Source organism: Girardinichthys multiradiatus, chromosome 18, assembly GCF_021462225.1.
Source record: "Girardinichthys multiradiatus isolate DD_20200921_A chromosome 18, DD_fGirMul_XY1, whole genome shotgun sequence".
NCBI classification, from domain to species: domain Eukaryota; kingdom Metazoa; phylum Chordata; class Actinopteri; order Cyprinodontiformes; family Goodeidae; genus Girardinichthys; species Girardinichthys multiradiatus.
In genome coordinates this window covers 40618385-40634019 of record NC_061810.1, presented here as the reverse complement: position 1 = coordinate 40634019, position 15635 = coordinate 40618385, and the positions used below count along the sequence as shown (strand labels likewise).

At 39.5% G+C, this 15635-nt stretch overlaps 2 protein-coding genes across 2 annotated transcripts; one reads left to right on the top strand and one right to left on the bottom strand.

Annotated features, from left to right (window-relative positions):
* The first annotated feature begins 560 nt into the window (after positions 1-560).
* On the top strand, positions 561-4160 carry LOC124883468 (Fc receptor-like A). Its single transcript, XM_047390567.1, has 6 exons — positions 561-679; positions 773-808; positions 1004-1294; positions 1480-1752; positions 3244-3519; positions 3639-4160. The coding sequence occupies exons 1-6, from the start codon at positions 655-657 to the stop codon at positions 3887-3889; spliced, it is 1152 nt and encodes a 383-aa protein (XP_047246523.1). The 5' UTR covers positions 561-654; the 3' UTR covers positions 3890-4160.
* Positions 4157-13932, bottom strand: otol1b (otolin 1b). Its single transcript, XM_047390566.1, has 5 exons — positions 12529-13932; positions 9283-9701; positions 9101-9190; positions 8327-8398; positions 4157-8244 (listed from the first exon to the last, which is right to left on the bottom strand). The coding sequence occupies exons 2-5, from the start codon at positions 9686-9688 to the stop codon at positions 7346-7348; spliced, it is 1467 nt and encodes a 488-aa protein (XP_047246522.1). The 5' UTR covers positions 9689-9701; positions 12529-13932; the 3' UTR covers positions 4157-7345.
* Positions 13933-15635: the final 1703 nt, after the last annotated feature.

Sequence of the window (15635 nt, the reverse complement as noted above, 5' to 3'; positions counted from 1 at the left end):
GAAGATCCGGGTTCTGAGAAAGATTTCGGGTGTTTTCGGTTCCCCTTTCCACATCATTGCTAAGTTTCTATGATTTGTCAGGGGAGATGCAGGAAAAACAGAAAAAATAGTTTTTTACCCTAGTGTCCCCAGACAACTTAACTCAGCAGTTTCAATATAAACTTGCTGTTTGACGACTGCTAAGTTGACTGCCTTTTTTAGTATTTACTATGTTATTGATGCCTGTTCAATGCTCTTGGTTTATATGTCCTTGATGCTTGTTTTAAGTCATGCTTGTTTGCTTCTTAATTTTGTTGTACTATAAGGTGCAAGGACAAAAAAGACAGTCAAATTAAAAAATTCAAAACGTTCCAAACAATAAAAAACATAGATATTAGAATTTTTTTAAGGGATAAAATAACATCTGAGCTAAATGTTTTACATACTAATATTAAATAGAATTTCAATGACTTATCTGGCCAACCTTAGAACTGAACATTATTTCCAAGCAATATTTCATGAAAACGAAGGATTTCTGTATCAAACAAAATAAAAAACAGAATTGAGGGGACAGCACATTTTGGAGGAGAGGATTTCCTGCATGAAGACAGTTTCACTTCTTTTTTTATTAGAATAAAACATCCTGCAAAGTCTGTTTTTACCAAAGTGAGCACAATGGATGCACTAATTTCCTTCCTCGGTAGGTTTTCTTAATTTTGATTTCTTCGATTTAACATATTTGATAATATGAAGCTATCTGCTGTCATTAATCCTTTATTATTCTCTGTTTCAGTTCTTTCATTCTTACCACGGCTCGTTGTGCCTGACGGTAGGTAATAATTAATAACTGCATTATTAATCTCTACAAATATAGATTTTTTTCTATCATGAATTTTTCATTGTGTTCCATTCATAGAAAAAATATTTAAGTTTTTCAGATTCTAGTTTATAATTTTACATCTCAGAGTTCATTTTCATATTTCCCCCCTGATCTTTATCTGGACATGCGTTTTTTCCTGGCCAGTTCCCACTTCGACCTCATATAGGGCCATTGTCGAAATAGTTTCTGGGAAATCCAGGATCTTCACCGGGGAACGTCTGCACCTAAGATGCATCATTCCTGATGTTTACAAGGTCTCCTGGGATTACCTGTGGTTCAGGGGATCTGTACAGCTTCCATGGTCTGGGGAGGTACTCCAGCTGTGGAATGCCAACATTAAAGAGAGCGGCAAATATTTCTGTCAAGGAAAGAGGGAGACACAGGTGGGAAGCATAAAAACACAAAGAAGTCTACCTGAGGAGATCCATGTTGATGGTAAGATCTGAAAGTTTTTCTTCCTCTTTCCCAATTTCTGAAACTCTCAAAACCACAAATTCTTCCTGACCCGGTCATTTCCTTCTCTAGCACTCAACTGCAAAACAAGCTGCTGCTATTTCAGATATATCCCATGACTGACTAAACGACTAAGATGAAACTTTCTTCTTTCTAATCTTTTCCAGGAGGGTTTGTCATACTGCAAACCCCACAACACCCTATCCTCGTTGGAGACGTCTTGGATTTCGAGTGTCGCCTCCGAGGGAAGGCTCCCGTCCAACAGACGATCTTGTACAGAGATGGCGTTGAAGTCATGGTACAGAGTGGGAGCAGTTTAAATTTCCACCTCGCCAATGTGACTCTGGCGGATGAAGGAATGTACTCCTGCAGGGCATCTTGGGACCTGAGTAGGTGTACGCACTCAGTGATCTCTGCCGCCACTCCTGTGAATATTTTAGGTGAGTTAACGCTGAATGTGGTGGAGAAAAGATCTCATTTAGGTTCAGAAGAATCCCCACCAGTACCTCAAAAGCATATTGCAGTTACATAACAGATCAATACCATAAAGAGTCAAATATAACGTATTTCAAGGGCATTGCCTGACCAAGATCGGTGCTGTTGCAAGAAGACTTGTACTAATCTCGTCTACAGTACTGTGCAAAAGTCTTGAGTCATCTTTTAAAGTGGTGTTGATCAAGTTTTCTGGGTGTGTGTTTTTTTTTCTAAAAGCTTTGGCTGCTTTTTGACTTATTTCCTGTGCAGAACCTGACTATTTGCTCAGAAGTTGTTGTTTTTTTGTTTGGATTGTTAAACTGCTTAACTCAGACCTATGAACCATTCAGACATTAAAAAAAAAAAACTCACTGGATGAACCAGTGTTGTGTCTACTAATAAAAAATCACCTCAGAATCAGATTTAGTTTGTGTATGACACAAGGCTTACAAAGTATCATTACCCTGAGAGGAACAAACCGAATCATTCTACTTTATCTCTGGTTTTGGATTGTTTGGAGTCTCAGGTCTCAGTTCAAGAAGGGAACATTTCATTCAGCATGGTCCCATTTTAAGCAACAGTGGCTTTTTTGACACTCTTCCATTAAGGCCACAAATGTCTATCCCTGCAGAACTCATTGTCGTCCTCAGTACTTTCTCTTACCTGAGCTGTAGATCTCTGCAGCTCCTCCAGAGTTACCATGGGCCTCTTGGTTGCTTCTCTGAATAATGTTCTCTTTGCCTTATTTTCCTTGTATAAAAGAGTTATACTCTACTTTATGTTGGTTTAACACATTAATCAGATTATTATCTATTGACGCTTGAAGTTGTTAAGCAGTATATTGTGAAAAAGTTCAAACAGTATGAATACTTTTGCTAGTAGCTGTTCTTTGTTAATAACAGCCTGTCAGAAGATGTTTTGTTCAGATTTGCTCAGTTGATTCAATGAAAATAATCAAAGATTAAACAATTCAACAGACATTTAACAGTATTGTAGCACAGACCAGGTGATTTACAATAAGCTATAGGTAAAACTTTCAGACACAGTTGATGGTCTACTAAGGGATCATTCATCTTGGATTCTGCGTCATTATATTTTGTAAAAGACATAACTGAAGATACATACTCATCTGCTGTGAAACATCTTTTTGTCTGAAGACAGACACACAGACTGGACAGATTACAAATGAGTGAAAAAGCAGCCGGAGTCTAAATAAAAGACATTGACAAATCTTTAGAAAGCCAGAAGAACTATGGATCAACCCCTCTTCAAAATATTGCAGGAGAATCTGGCTCCTTGGAGGTGAAATATGAGCAAATGAGGATTGGTTCAGACTTTTGCAGAATACTTTTTTCCACAATTTGTCTTTTTTTGACCTGCTTACCTTTAGAAATCATTCTCTAGATGTCATTACTCTGCCGTGTAAGTAACGTTTTCCTTCATTTGATCTATCTCAGAGGTTCTAACTCAGCCGGTGCTGGAGATTGATGCAGAAGGCGTTGAGCTCCAAGTGACTAAAATAAATCTCATCTGCCACCTTCAGTACAACGCCCGAGCCCCTGCACCTCCAGTAAATTACTATTTCTACAAGAACAACAATCTACTGGGACCATCAACCTCACTAAACCACATCAATGTCAGACAGGCTCCAGGATGGTATAGCTGCAAGGCCAAGGTTCCAAGGCTGGACATCATAAGGTGGAGTGAGCCCAAGCGCTTTGGAAAGGTCACAGGTGCTTAAGAGTAAATCTGCTCTACTGCATTTCCTAAACTGATTATTACACTTTGTTTTGTGAAAAGCACATCGAAGTCATGCAGGACCTCTAAGGTCAACTTGTCTTTGACCCAACAGGACTTCATTTGATGCCTCCTGATCCTCATCACAGAAACCAGATGTCATCTTCTCCCTCTAAATCACCTCCACACATCTCTTTGGCTCCTGCAACTCAGCCAGCAACACCAAAGCCCTTTGCTGCAACTCCATCTTTTAATCAACACACAGAGGGCTCTGAACAATCCTCGATGCATTCTGAGTTACCAGTCCCAACCAGTCTGCCACCTCCAGACCAGTTTCCAGGCCAAACTAAAGCTCCGAAACCATGAGATGTGTCAAGAGGATTATTTTAGAAAGTCCTGTGACATATCTGGAGGTCCGTCACATTTAAGCTCATTTTGACCCATTCTCATCAATATTCTGAGGCTTAGCCTTCTAACAATTATTAACACCATTCTGCTGTTCTGCTAATATACAGGTATGTGTATAAATGCTAACAATTCTTCACATCAGCTTCACTGAGTCAGAGGAAGCAGAATAAATACAGTTAGAAAAAACAAATATTACTGTTCAAACCAATAAAGCTTTCTATAAGCTATACGAACTGTTGACTTTATTTTCAACATTAACAGTTTTTCTTTTTACAACCCCACAGCACGTCAATAAAATTTTAAATAATGGAATTACGCATAGGAATAATATCTCAATAGATAATACTAAAAACACTAGGAAAAGATAAATCAGATAAGCCAAAATTAACAAAATAACATTGGATCATAGAGACATTCTTTGCATACTCATTTCTCCTGGAACAGGCAGCCGAGGCACTTACATAATGTTGCCAGAAAGTATTTACACCCCGTGACTTTTCCCAAATTTTATGTTTTGTATTCTGGAACTGATTAAGGGAGTATGAATAAAAAAGTGCCAGTCCATTTTCCATGTATAGTTTTCTAAACAAAATAGCACATTGATCATCCTTGAGATGCTTCTGCAACTTGGTTTGAGTCCATCTGTGGTAAATTCAGCTGACTGAACACAATCTGGAATTGAACACAATTGTCTATATGAGGTCCAACAGATGACAGTGACTACTGGAGGAGAAACCAAGCAGTGAAGTCAAAAGAATTGTCTTTGGATCTCAGAGACTGGATTGTGTTAAAACACATCTGAGGAAGAATACAATAAATGTCTTGAAGATCCCAAAACACCTTCTAACCTCCATTATTTGGACATAAAAGAAGGTTGGAAGCACCAGAACCCTCCCTGGATCTGGCTGCCCAACCCAGCTGAAATATTAGGGCAGAAGGGCATGGGTCATATTTACAGAAACAAAATCCTCCTCTCTGATTAATTCAAAACAGAAGATTTGGTCTAAGCATCAAGCATCAAATCTAGAAAAATGGCCCTGCTCATCACCTAGTTAAATGCTATCCCTAATGTGAAGCATAGTAGTGGCGGCATCATGTTGTGGGTATTTTTTTGTGCCAGAAACCGGCCAACTAGCTTCTCCAGGATACCCTAAAAACAAACATATTTCAAGACGATAATGACTTGCACAGCCAAGACACAAGAAAAAGTGGCTTCAGAAGCAGTCTGCAAATGTTTCTGAGTCGCCCAGCCAGCGGCTAAATAAAATTCAATTTTATATCACTGGAAAGACCAAAAAATATCTGCCTAACTGCTCGTTCAAACGGATGAGCTTGAGAAAATCTGCAGAGATGATGGGAGAAAATATCCGAAAACAGGTGTGCAAAGAGACAAACCAATGAAGACTTGAGGCTGTGATGTCTGCCAAAGGTGCTTCAACAAAGTCACGCATGAGTGTGAATACCTATTTTTCTATTAAATTTAAACATTTACATGTTTGAAAGCAATTTTTTTTTTTTCATTTCAGAATAATGGACTATTTTGTGAAGATTTATTTTGAAACACAAAACTGCTCTCAATTGGTTTTAGAACAAATCTGTAACAACAAAATGCGGTGAATTTGAAAGGGTGTAAATACTTTCTTGTGGCACTATACATGTCAGGTCTACATGAAATTAAAAAAAACACAGCAAGACACGTATAAAGAAGAAGGTGGGAGTGTTGTATGATGAACAAAAGGAGATTTTTAAAGTTTGTGTTTGAAAGGCAAAGCTGATGGTGTGTTAGCATTTACCTGAGGAAAAACGTATTTGAGCTACATGCTTGTTAGGCCTGTCATGTAGGATTTAAAAATGTAGAAATATTTTACACATCACAAAAATCTTTCACACTACAGTGCCCTGCAAAAGTATTCATACCTCATTTTGTCATCTTATAACCACAAATGTATGTATTTTATTGGGATTTTATGTGAGAAGTCACCTGAAAGTGGTGCATATTTGTGAAATGAAAAGAGCTCTGGTCAAAAGAGACCAAAATTCAACATTTTGGATAAGTACAAGATAAAACTATGCATGGCACAAAACTAACAATGCACCCAATGCACCAATCACCCTGAATGCAACAATTGGCGGAAAAACTGGTAGAGATAATTACAGGACAATCCAGGAAGAGAACCTTTTAGAGGCTGCAAAAGATTCGAGACTGGGACTCAGTGTTACCTTCAACCAGGACAACCACACTAAACATACAACCATAGCTACCATGGGGTGACTTGGATCAAAGCATGTTCAGGTGTTGAAATGGCCTAGTCAAAGTCCAGATCTAAATCCAAATAAGAATCTGTAGCACGAGTTGAAATTCCCTGTTGACAGACGCTGTCTTTCCAATTTTGACCTAATTTGCAGAGAATGCACAAAACTTTCATTCTCTAGATGTGCAAAGCCAGTAGAGGCAACACCCTAAAGGACTAGCAGCCGTAGCTGCTGCGAAAGCTGGATTTGCATTGTATTGACTCAGGAGGCTGCATACAAATATATGGCCGAACCTTGTATCCCTATCCTTCCATTTAACAATTACGCTCTACTTTGTGTTGGTCTAAAAATCCCGAGGTCTCAAGAAGTTCATGAATACTTTATCAAAGCTCCATATTTCTTCTCTCATGACCACTGTATTAGTCTATAGGTATACTGGGCATTTCATAAATGCAAATGAATACATGTTTAACTAAGACATGTTACTCTACTAGAACACCTCTTCTAAGAGTTTCTGCTGTTTCTACATCATTTGGGCATTTTTCTAAAAAATTCTGTAACTGTAGCTTCATTCTTTAGTGGTTGTTTTGAGTTTAGATCAATTTAAGCCACTTTTAGTGAGGTTTATTTTAAAACTGTTTTTGCAGCTATAATGGAGGGGGGGGGGGGTCTTTTTGATTTTTGGTTTTATTTGGTTAGCTTATTTATTTTCTGCTGTTTTGTCTCATTTTAAGTTTTGTGTTCTAGGCAACAAAAAGTCTTCTGTTAAAGTCTACTAATAAAGGTTTTAACGAGTGGTGCCGCTAAGCATTAAGGGCACTGTTGTTTATTTTTTGGGGAATGGGAGAATCAGTTCAATTCCTTCATTTTATCAATTTTATGACAAATCTTGATTCTTGTCATTACATTTATCCTGTTTGTGAAGCGCTGGACTGGTGGCATTGACATATTCGTCTCTGGAGGTCATCAGTGGTTGGTTTATTTAGAAATCTTTTTATGAGAGAATTTAAACAAGAAGTTTGGTGATAATAACAAGTTTACAGACAAGTAATTCACAGTTATTGCATAGCACCCTCAGTATTTGGTGTTTTCACTCATGTGGTGAGGTTGTAACAGTTAAGTAGAAGAGAGAGATTGTCAGTATAGCAAACAAAAAGAGCTTCAGGCTTTGTCTGAGTACAGCAGGAACCCGGAGAAGATGCTGTCATCCTCACTGCTGGCGTAAACCCCATTCCAGTCTCTAAACGTCTCCATCCAGACCTGATCTCCACCTGCCAGTCTTACCACCACTAGAGTGGATGCCTGGTCGATGTCTTGGCCATGTAGGGAGTCCCGTGTCCTGACTTTCCGTGCACCGTTCACCACAAGTATTGCTCGCAGAGGCTGATTGCGCACCGTGATGTGGAAGGAGAAGACGTAAACCCCGGGGTGGACGCATGTGAAGATGTTGGAACTTCTGTTGAAGTGGTTTTCTTCATTGTAGAAGATTTTGTCAAAGCGGATCGGGAAGCCAGAGGGAGGAAAGGATTTCTTTGGAGAGATGCCAACACTAAAGGCAGAGCGTTTCTGAAGCATTCCAGAACCTTTGGCGCCTTTTAACCCGCGAAAGCCCCGCTCTCCTCTAATGCCAGGGTACCCTCTATCCCCTTTAGCCCCAGACATCCCTCGTATCCCTTGTGGCCCTTGTGGCCCTGGCACCCCTGGTTCTCCTGGAGGCCCAGGGTGTCCTGGATCCCCTCTGATGCCAACGGGCCCAGGGGTGCCATGTTTGCCATGTAATCCTGGAATTCCCATTGCACCTTGCATTCCTGGAGCACCTGGATCACCTCGGTCACCTTTAGGACCTCTCTCCCCAAATATGCCACAGTCTCCTTTATCTCCCTTTTCTCCTTTAGGACCCTGCCCCATGGCTGTTCCTGGAGGTCCAACGGGCCCTTGTAATCCTGGTTCCCCTTTCTCACCAGCAGTACCATTCTGGCCAGGCTCTCCTTTTTCTCCTTGTCCACCTTTGACACCTTCAAATCCTACTTCACCTTTTTCACCTTTGAGGCCAGGCTCACCTGAAAAGTTGCAGAATGGTGTCAGAATGAATTAAATACAACAGTATTACAGAATTAAACAACCACTTAAACAACTTTGTACCTTTTTGTCCTGGTTTTCCTGGAATACCTGATGGCCCTGGTGTTCCACTGTGTCCTCTCTCACCTTTATCCCCTGAAAGATTCATGTAAATAAGTAAGATAAAGGTTTATTGCTTTAAATTATACACAAATAGTGTGAGACATTTGGCGTCAGGTGTCTCCAACAAGGTGTCTCCGACAGTTTTAGCTTCTCTAAACCCAACTCTTCTATAACTGTTTGCTTGAGATTATATGTTGGCTTTACTAAACACTGAAATAAAGTTCAGTACTCATAGAAAATATGCTAGAGGCAGAAATAGACTTTTATTTTGCCGAGGTTTGCCTTCCGGCAGGACAACAATTCTAATCATACAATGGAATGGTTTGGATCAAATCATATTCATGTATTAGAATGGCCCACTCAAAGTCCAGACCAAAATCCAATTGAGAATCTGTGGCAAGACTTGAAAATTGATGCTCACAGAAGTTTGATCTATTTTACAAAGAAAACTCTAGCTTTACTCTCTGAGAAAAGCTGATGGAGACATAGCCCAAAATACTTGCAGCTGTAACTGCAGAAAAAATGTGGTTCTACAAAGCATTTATTCATGAGTGCCGTAAAATATTTAGGGTTGCATTTACAAACTTTAAAAAAAAAAAAAAAAAAGTTTGTTATGGTGTTAGGTGTTGCCTGACAGAAGCTCTATCAATACAGACATACACTGTACCTTCCATTGTCAGTCTTAAAATATGTTATAACTTTTTGCAGTAAGAAACACTAATAAGCCATGTGTACCTTTCTCTCCTTTAAAGCCCACTGGACCACTCATGCCAGGTGGTCCAGGTATACCCTGTGGTCCCGCAGGCCCAATATCACCTGGTGTTCCTATATAAGTACAAATAATTAACTGAAGCTACACATACACAAGGGTTATTAATATAATATTATAACATTTATGACATCATTTATTTTGGTACCTGCTGAGCCTCTTTCTCCCTTTGACCCTCTGGGGCCCCTCTCAGGGGGACAGCACTCACAGAAGTTGAAGTAGCACTCATTGTAGTCCAGCGTGTAATTTTCTGGACCAACACCTGGGGGCTCAGGGTTTTCACTATAGTGTGGAAGGTTGTGTTTCGAGTAGGTGGTCCTAACTGCAGTGGGCTGTGGCTGCGGCTGCGGCTGCACAGGATTTGGGGTCGCCACTATCTTGAAAGTCTTGGGCACACTGGTGGTGACGGGGTTGTGCAGTGTGACATGTGGGACAGGCTTCTTTGTATACAGGTACTTTGGTTTTGCCGTAGTTTTGACCTTAGTGCAGAACACCACACTGAGGGAAATTACAGCAACAGCCACAAGAGTCCACTGGCAGGAGATAATCCTCATTGTTGACCGGGATCTGAGAATGCATTGGAAAAAAGCAACATTATGACCTGAAAACAGGCCTCAGATCTGTTGTGGTACATGTAGAGCACCCAACATGTGGGTAAAGATAAAATAAATTCAGCTTTTGTTGTTGTAGATTAATCTCAAACTTTTTTTCAGATCCATCCTTTATTTTTGATACATTTAAGCCTCTTTTAAAACAATCTGTGCATCGGATTTTGGGAACATTAAAAATGTATGTAGAGGGGCGCGGCGCTGATGGTGCAGGGGTCAAGCGTGCGACCATATACAGAGGCTACAGTCCTCGAAGCGGCCATCCCAGGTTTGCCAAATCTCTCTCCCCCTCTCTCTATCCCTCTTTCATGTCTGCCTACTGTCAAAAAAAATAAAGGCCACTAGTGCCTAAAAGATACCTTTAAAAAAAATGTATGTTGAATAAAATAAACATTAAAGAGTTTTGATGCTTCATGAACAATTTTTTTAAGTTGTTAAGAATGTAGGATGATTATTTAGTAATCCATGACCTCGTTTTCCCCTAGATTATAAATATGATGCTACACAGGGCCCCTGTTGCTCATGGCAAATTTTCAAAAATGAAAAGACAAGAAAACATGCCATTCAAGTATAACAGCTGCTTTCACCTTCATGTCAGATGTCTACAAGAAATCCAGAAATTTGTTACTGGATCAAACTTGATGACATCAACAGTCAGAGCAAAACTTTAAAAGTTTAAACAACTGTGACAAGCAAGGCTGAAAGAGGAGCCAACCATGCAACAGTGAGCAGGACAAGAAGGGAGGTCAAATAAAATCTCTTAAAGGGTAGAAATAGGTTCATGTTTTATACATGAACCTAGGGATGCATAGATTTGTGGAAAGTGCTGTGGAGTATAAAACACCCATACGGACTGGCTTTCATATGTAAACCCCCTGAGCCCCTTATTTGCTGAGATGTATTGTTCACAAATACATCTCAGCAAGTAATAACCTGTTTTCCATGATTGCTTTTAAGCCCAGCCTATTAAACTTGATTCCACCAAATCTGTATTGAAGCGTGTTTGTGGTGGAGATGTTCTAAACAGGAAGACGGGCCCTATATCAAATTCTTCTCAAGACCCCATACAACCTTGGGCCAGCCCTGCACATCCCTGGTAAAATGCAAAGTTTGTGGAATTTGAAATTACACTTTAATAAGTCATTTCCAAACTGTTTCCACATATAATGTAACATATTATGTCCAACTCAACTGAAAAATAAACATCTGTTAAATGGAATAAAGAAAAAACTTAATGCTTCCATAATCTGGTTGCATGATTGTCCACACCATTGAAATAATACTTTAAGTTGGCTTTAGATTTAATTTCAACATTTCATCTTCTTGGGAATGAGACCATCAGCATCCTGTGTCTTTATTTGACAATATTTTCCAATTCTTTCTTCCAAAGGTCCTTCAAATAAGATTGTGAGATTGTTTTTTGTCCACAGCCCTCCTCAAGTAACCCAACAGATTTTCTGTCAAGTTTAGTTCTGGACTGTGACTCAACCTTTCCAAAGGTTTTATTTTACTCAATGAAATCATTCTTTTGTTGATCTGGAATTATGCTTTGATTGACTTTGATGCTGAAAAATAAAATTCCCCTTAATCTTCGGTTTTCTGACACCAATGCTTTGGGATCGAAACTGACAGGTATTTGGAACTATTCATTAATCAAACCATTAGAAGCAAAGTAACCGCAGAGCATGATGCCATGGTGTGTTTTCAATCATGTCCTGTGCCTGTCTAGGTTGGGATGTTTTCTGTCTTGCAACCCTACTATTTACTTCCAGACATATGGAGAAAACAGGAAGGTATTTCCACTGGTAGGAACAAAACCAGTGTCTGTTGGAAGTTCCTGCAGCTTCTTTAGTCTCACTCCCAGCCTCTTTGCAGCCTCCCTGACCAGGTTTGGTCTTTTCTTCTGATCAGTGTTGTAAAAATGTTCTGTTTTTGTAATGTCATGGTTGATTAATATTTTTTCCAATTATTAATGACTATCTTTGCTGTGCCTTGGTGCACATATATAATGCTGTGGATGTTTTTGTACAATATCCTTTTAATCCTTTGTAACCATTATGCAAATAGTGGGTTTATATAAAGGACGAAAATGAGTAGGAAAATCCTACAAGGACAGCTTAACTTTGTTTCAGGTTATTCGGATTCACCAGAATTGATCGTATGTGTGAACCCAAGAAGACTGAACTCTGAAACTGAATGAAAAGTATTAGTTGAAAGATGTGCAAATGTATGCATCCAACTTATTGCAGCTTTTAGAAAAAAGTTTTCCTCCAATAAATGTTTTGTTATTCACCTGAAATGAATTAGGTATGTAAAAAGTCTTGCATTTTTTACATCACTTAAACTTGTGAAAAAGGCTCTAAAGCTCAAGGGATTCCCAACAGTCACTAGTAGTCATTCTTTGTTTGCAATCTGTTGAATGAATGGGACTTACCCAAAAAAGCAAATGGTGACAGACATGAACTAATATTTTAGCTCCAACAAGTTTAGTCCTAAAACGTTATTGGATGAAAATGCGCCAAGGATGATGAACTAAAGCAAGATGCATCTCCCACTTAGAAAGCCCTTCAGGAGGCCTGCAGAACGACTGATTAAGACTGCTTTAAAAAATACAGAAAGACAGCCATTTGCAGATTGACATGCTTAAGCCTGCAGGTAAACTCAAACTGATATTCTGTTAGATTCCTTTAATAAAACGCGCTTTTTATTTAGTATTCTGTCAAATTTCTGCAACTAACCTCAATAAATCTTAAAAATAAGTATTCAGCAGAGATGGCTGTACTCACCCAATTGTGTATGAGTAGAAAAGTAATTTATCATCCCTAGCGATGTTTTGTCTGCAGAACCAGGAGCTCCAGGTTCTTCTATTACTTCTGCCAGGTCTGGGTGAAAGAACATCTCATTGATGGGAGGTATTTTTTGTGTAAAGCAAAAAAGGGGAGGTCTGCAATCCCACTACGGTGGGCTTAGACCCAAAAAGAACCACTGTGCTGTGGTCCATTCTCTGTGTCCCTGTTGTGTAGAAAGGTGCTTTTGTGACACGAAATACAGGGCCAGCCTGGTGCACACCGTCACCGTGATCTGGGCAAGGAGCAGAGGCCGTCGGGGCAATGGGTCACCCGATACGCGAGGCATTCCTTCTATCCAGGCTCTTAAGGTGGGACAAAGCCAAGCAAAGAGGAGTCTAAGACAGAGTGGCCAATGGCTTTTTTCAGACAGGTTTGGCCATGTGGATGGGTGCAAAGTGGCATTATTTAAAAATGTTTTGCATTCTTAGGTTAATCATAATCTTGCAAGATAGTATTCTCAACAAAGTCTGCAACAATTACAAACTGGGACATTGCACAGGGAGCTCATTATTTTCAACTTGCCAGTGGTTGGTTAAAATCCAGAAGAAAGCTTTAGCCTAAAGAGCTCTCATAATCACTGGGGTGCTGCTAAACCCGAGCTGTGTGTCGAAGGGACCCACTTATCTTTTTAAATCAATGCAGTTGCAGTGCTCGCCTAATCACTGTGGCGGACTTTTTTTTCTCTTGCACAAGAACACTCAAGGTTGCTGGCAGCGACATCTGGTAGCTGCGATTGTGAGGCCGTACAATGACTGATTCTTACAGCGTAACCAGATCGCACAAGGTTTTTGTAGAAAAGTGATTTTCTGGTGGCTGTCGAGCTGAAACTCTTGACTTACCACTGACAAAGACTGTTTGAAAAGTGGTCATGCCTCGGTTGCCGGAGACCCTATGTCCTTGGGAAATCTGTGACCGGCTAAAAGTCAGCAGAGAGACGGGAAATGAAATTTGTGGAAATAGAGAGGGTTTGGTGGTATCTAAAGGAAGAGGATTGTGTTGTGTTTGTTTAGTAAAGCTTGTGGGAAAGACTGGAGTTCTTTTAGGGTTCTTTTAGGATTCTTTTAGGGTTCATGCCTGAACTCAACAGCATCTCCTCTCTGCTGTACTCAAACCTCGCGCAGCAGTAGTGGTCAATCTACAGCAGAGCCCAGGTGAACATCTGGTTACGTCCAGCATAAAAATATTTCTGATAATTTCAGAAAAAGAAAATCACACCAACAGTCAAACATGGTGGTGGTAGCGTGATGGTCTGGGGATGCTTTGAACATCAAACATTTGGTTTGGAGAAAATAATCATGGTTTTGTGACGCAGGAGGGCACTATTATCAATTTTATCTATGGCATTTTGGTGTTGGAAGCTGTCGAATCAGAAATGGCTCACTTTAAACACCTCTGTGATTTTTACTTTTACTAATTTTCCCTCTTCGATTTAAAACAGACCTTAGAGTTTAGGACTAATTTAAAATACTGTCCCAGAAGCTGTTAGTTTTCATGTTTGTTATTTTAGATCCTGTTTTAATCAAATACATTTGTTACAAATATACATTATTAGAATTACTAATAAAATAGTAATTACATCAATACACAGCTCCTTAAAATATTGATAAATCAACATTATTTTTTCCTAATAATGTTTCTAATATATATGATGATAGCTCCCAGATTATGAAAGAACTCCTCGATCGCTTTTTTAAAAACCTACATTTTTTATTGAAACCTTTTGATATCGGATTCTTTAAAATAGTTAACCAAAGCATATCAAATTTGGGTACACACCCTACTGGGATGGGGACTGGAAGGAGTTAAATTACCAATGCAGCCAAGCAGAGAGAGAACCAAAGATGACTTAGCTGGATGGAGGTGTATTAACTTACATTAACCCTCTGCATGTTAATGTGTAGGGAGAAAGTTAGATAGGATTTTAGACATGTTTAACAACCAACAAAACAAACAGCAACTATTCACTCCATTGTGCTCAAGGTTATGATTTGGGACATATGTTTGTTCTTTGCTGAGATTTTATGATAGAGAAATATATTTCTGTGGATGATTAACAGCTAAAGACTTTGGTAGAGACCTGAAGTGAATACGTTTACTGTTTCTATCTCAACTTTTTGCTTCACATGCCTCTGTGATACCAGGGCTTCTTAAAGCACTTTTATTTGGATGTGCAAAAACTAAGAATTATTTTTCCAACTCTGAAATTATTGTAATCCTGAAATATGTGGACATTTTGATCTGGGTAATAACTCATAAAATGTAAACAAGAGTGGTCCAAGAACAAAAGCTCGTGGGCCCCTTGGGTGAGAGGCAGGGTACACCCTGAACATGTTGCCAGTCAATCACAGGGCAACACAGAGACACACAGGACAACCAACCATTCATCCACACAGTTTCACACCTTGGAGCAATTTAGAGTGACGGGTTAGCCTAAAAATCATGATTTTGGACTGCGAGAGGAAGCCAGAGTACCTGGAGAGATCCTACGCACACACTGGGAGAACTTCATGTAGAAAAACCTAGGTCGGGATTCAAACCCAGAAACGTCTTGCTGCAAGGCAACAGGAAGTGCTACCACCATGCAGGATTTGATCCCAGTAAGGCAAACACGTTTTCAGCTTTTCTGTTCAATAAATGAGACATTCTTGCCTCCACCGTCCCACAACTAATCTTAAGGAAAAAAGCCTATTGATTTCCCCCTCCATTTGGTAAGCTTTAGTCTACCTAACAGACTGCATGAACCTTGGAAGGATCAGACAACCGTGGTATCAACTTCTCTCTCCCTCATTGCCTTTTCACAGTAAAATTCTTGGTACTCAGTCAAACATTCCTTCACAGCAGCTTTCTCAAGCTTATAGATTTCATGTTTTTCCATTATTACTTAAAACCTTTTTCTGGGAAACATTAACGGAACAAAACCACCTTAAATTACTTTCAACTTAACACAATAAGTAGGTACTTTCTGTGCCAATTTCAGCAGCTTTCTTATTTTAAAAGAGTAGAAAATCCCATGTGCTGTTATGATTTCGGGTTGTTTGGTTTTT

Coding starts and splice junctions, on each gene's coding strand:
- LOC124883468 (XM_047390567.1), top strand. CDS start 655: ATGGATGCACTAATTTCCTTCCTCG. Junction 680..772: donor TGCACTAATTTCCTTCCTCG/GTAGGTTTTCTT, acceptor TCTCTGTTTCAG/TTCTTTCATTCTTACCACGG. Junction 3,520..3,638: donor GCGCTTTGGAAAGGTCACAG/GTGCTTAAGAGT, acceptor TTGACCCAACAG/GACTTCATTTGATGCCTCCT.
- otol1b (XM_047390566.1), bottom strand. CDS start 9,688: ATGAGGATTATCTCCTGCCAGTGGACTCTTGTGGCTGTTGCTGTAATT. Junction 8,399..9,100: donor GGGCTTTAAAGGAGAGAAAG/GTACACATGGCT, acceptor TGAATCTTTCAG/GGGATAAAGGTGAGAGAGGA. Junction 8,245..8,326: donor AGGAAAACCAGGACAAAAAG/GTACAAAGTTGT, acceptor GCAACTTTTCAG/GTGAGCCTGGCCTCAAAGGT.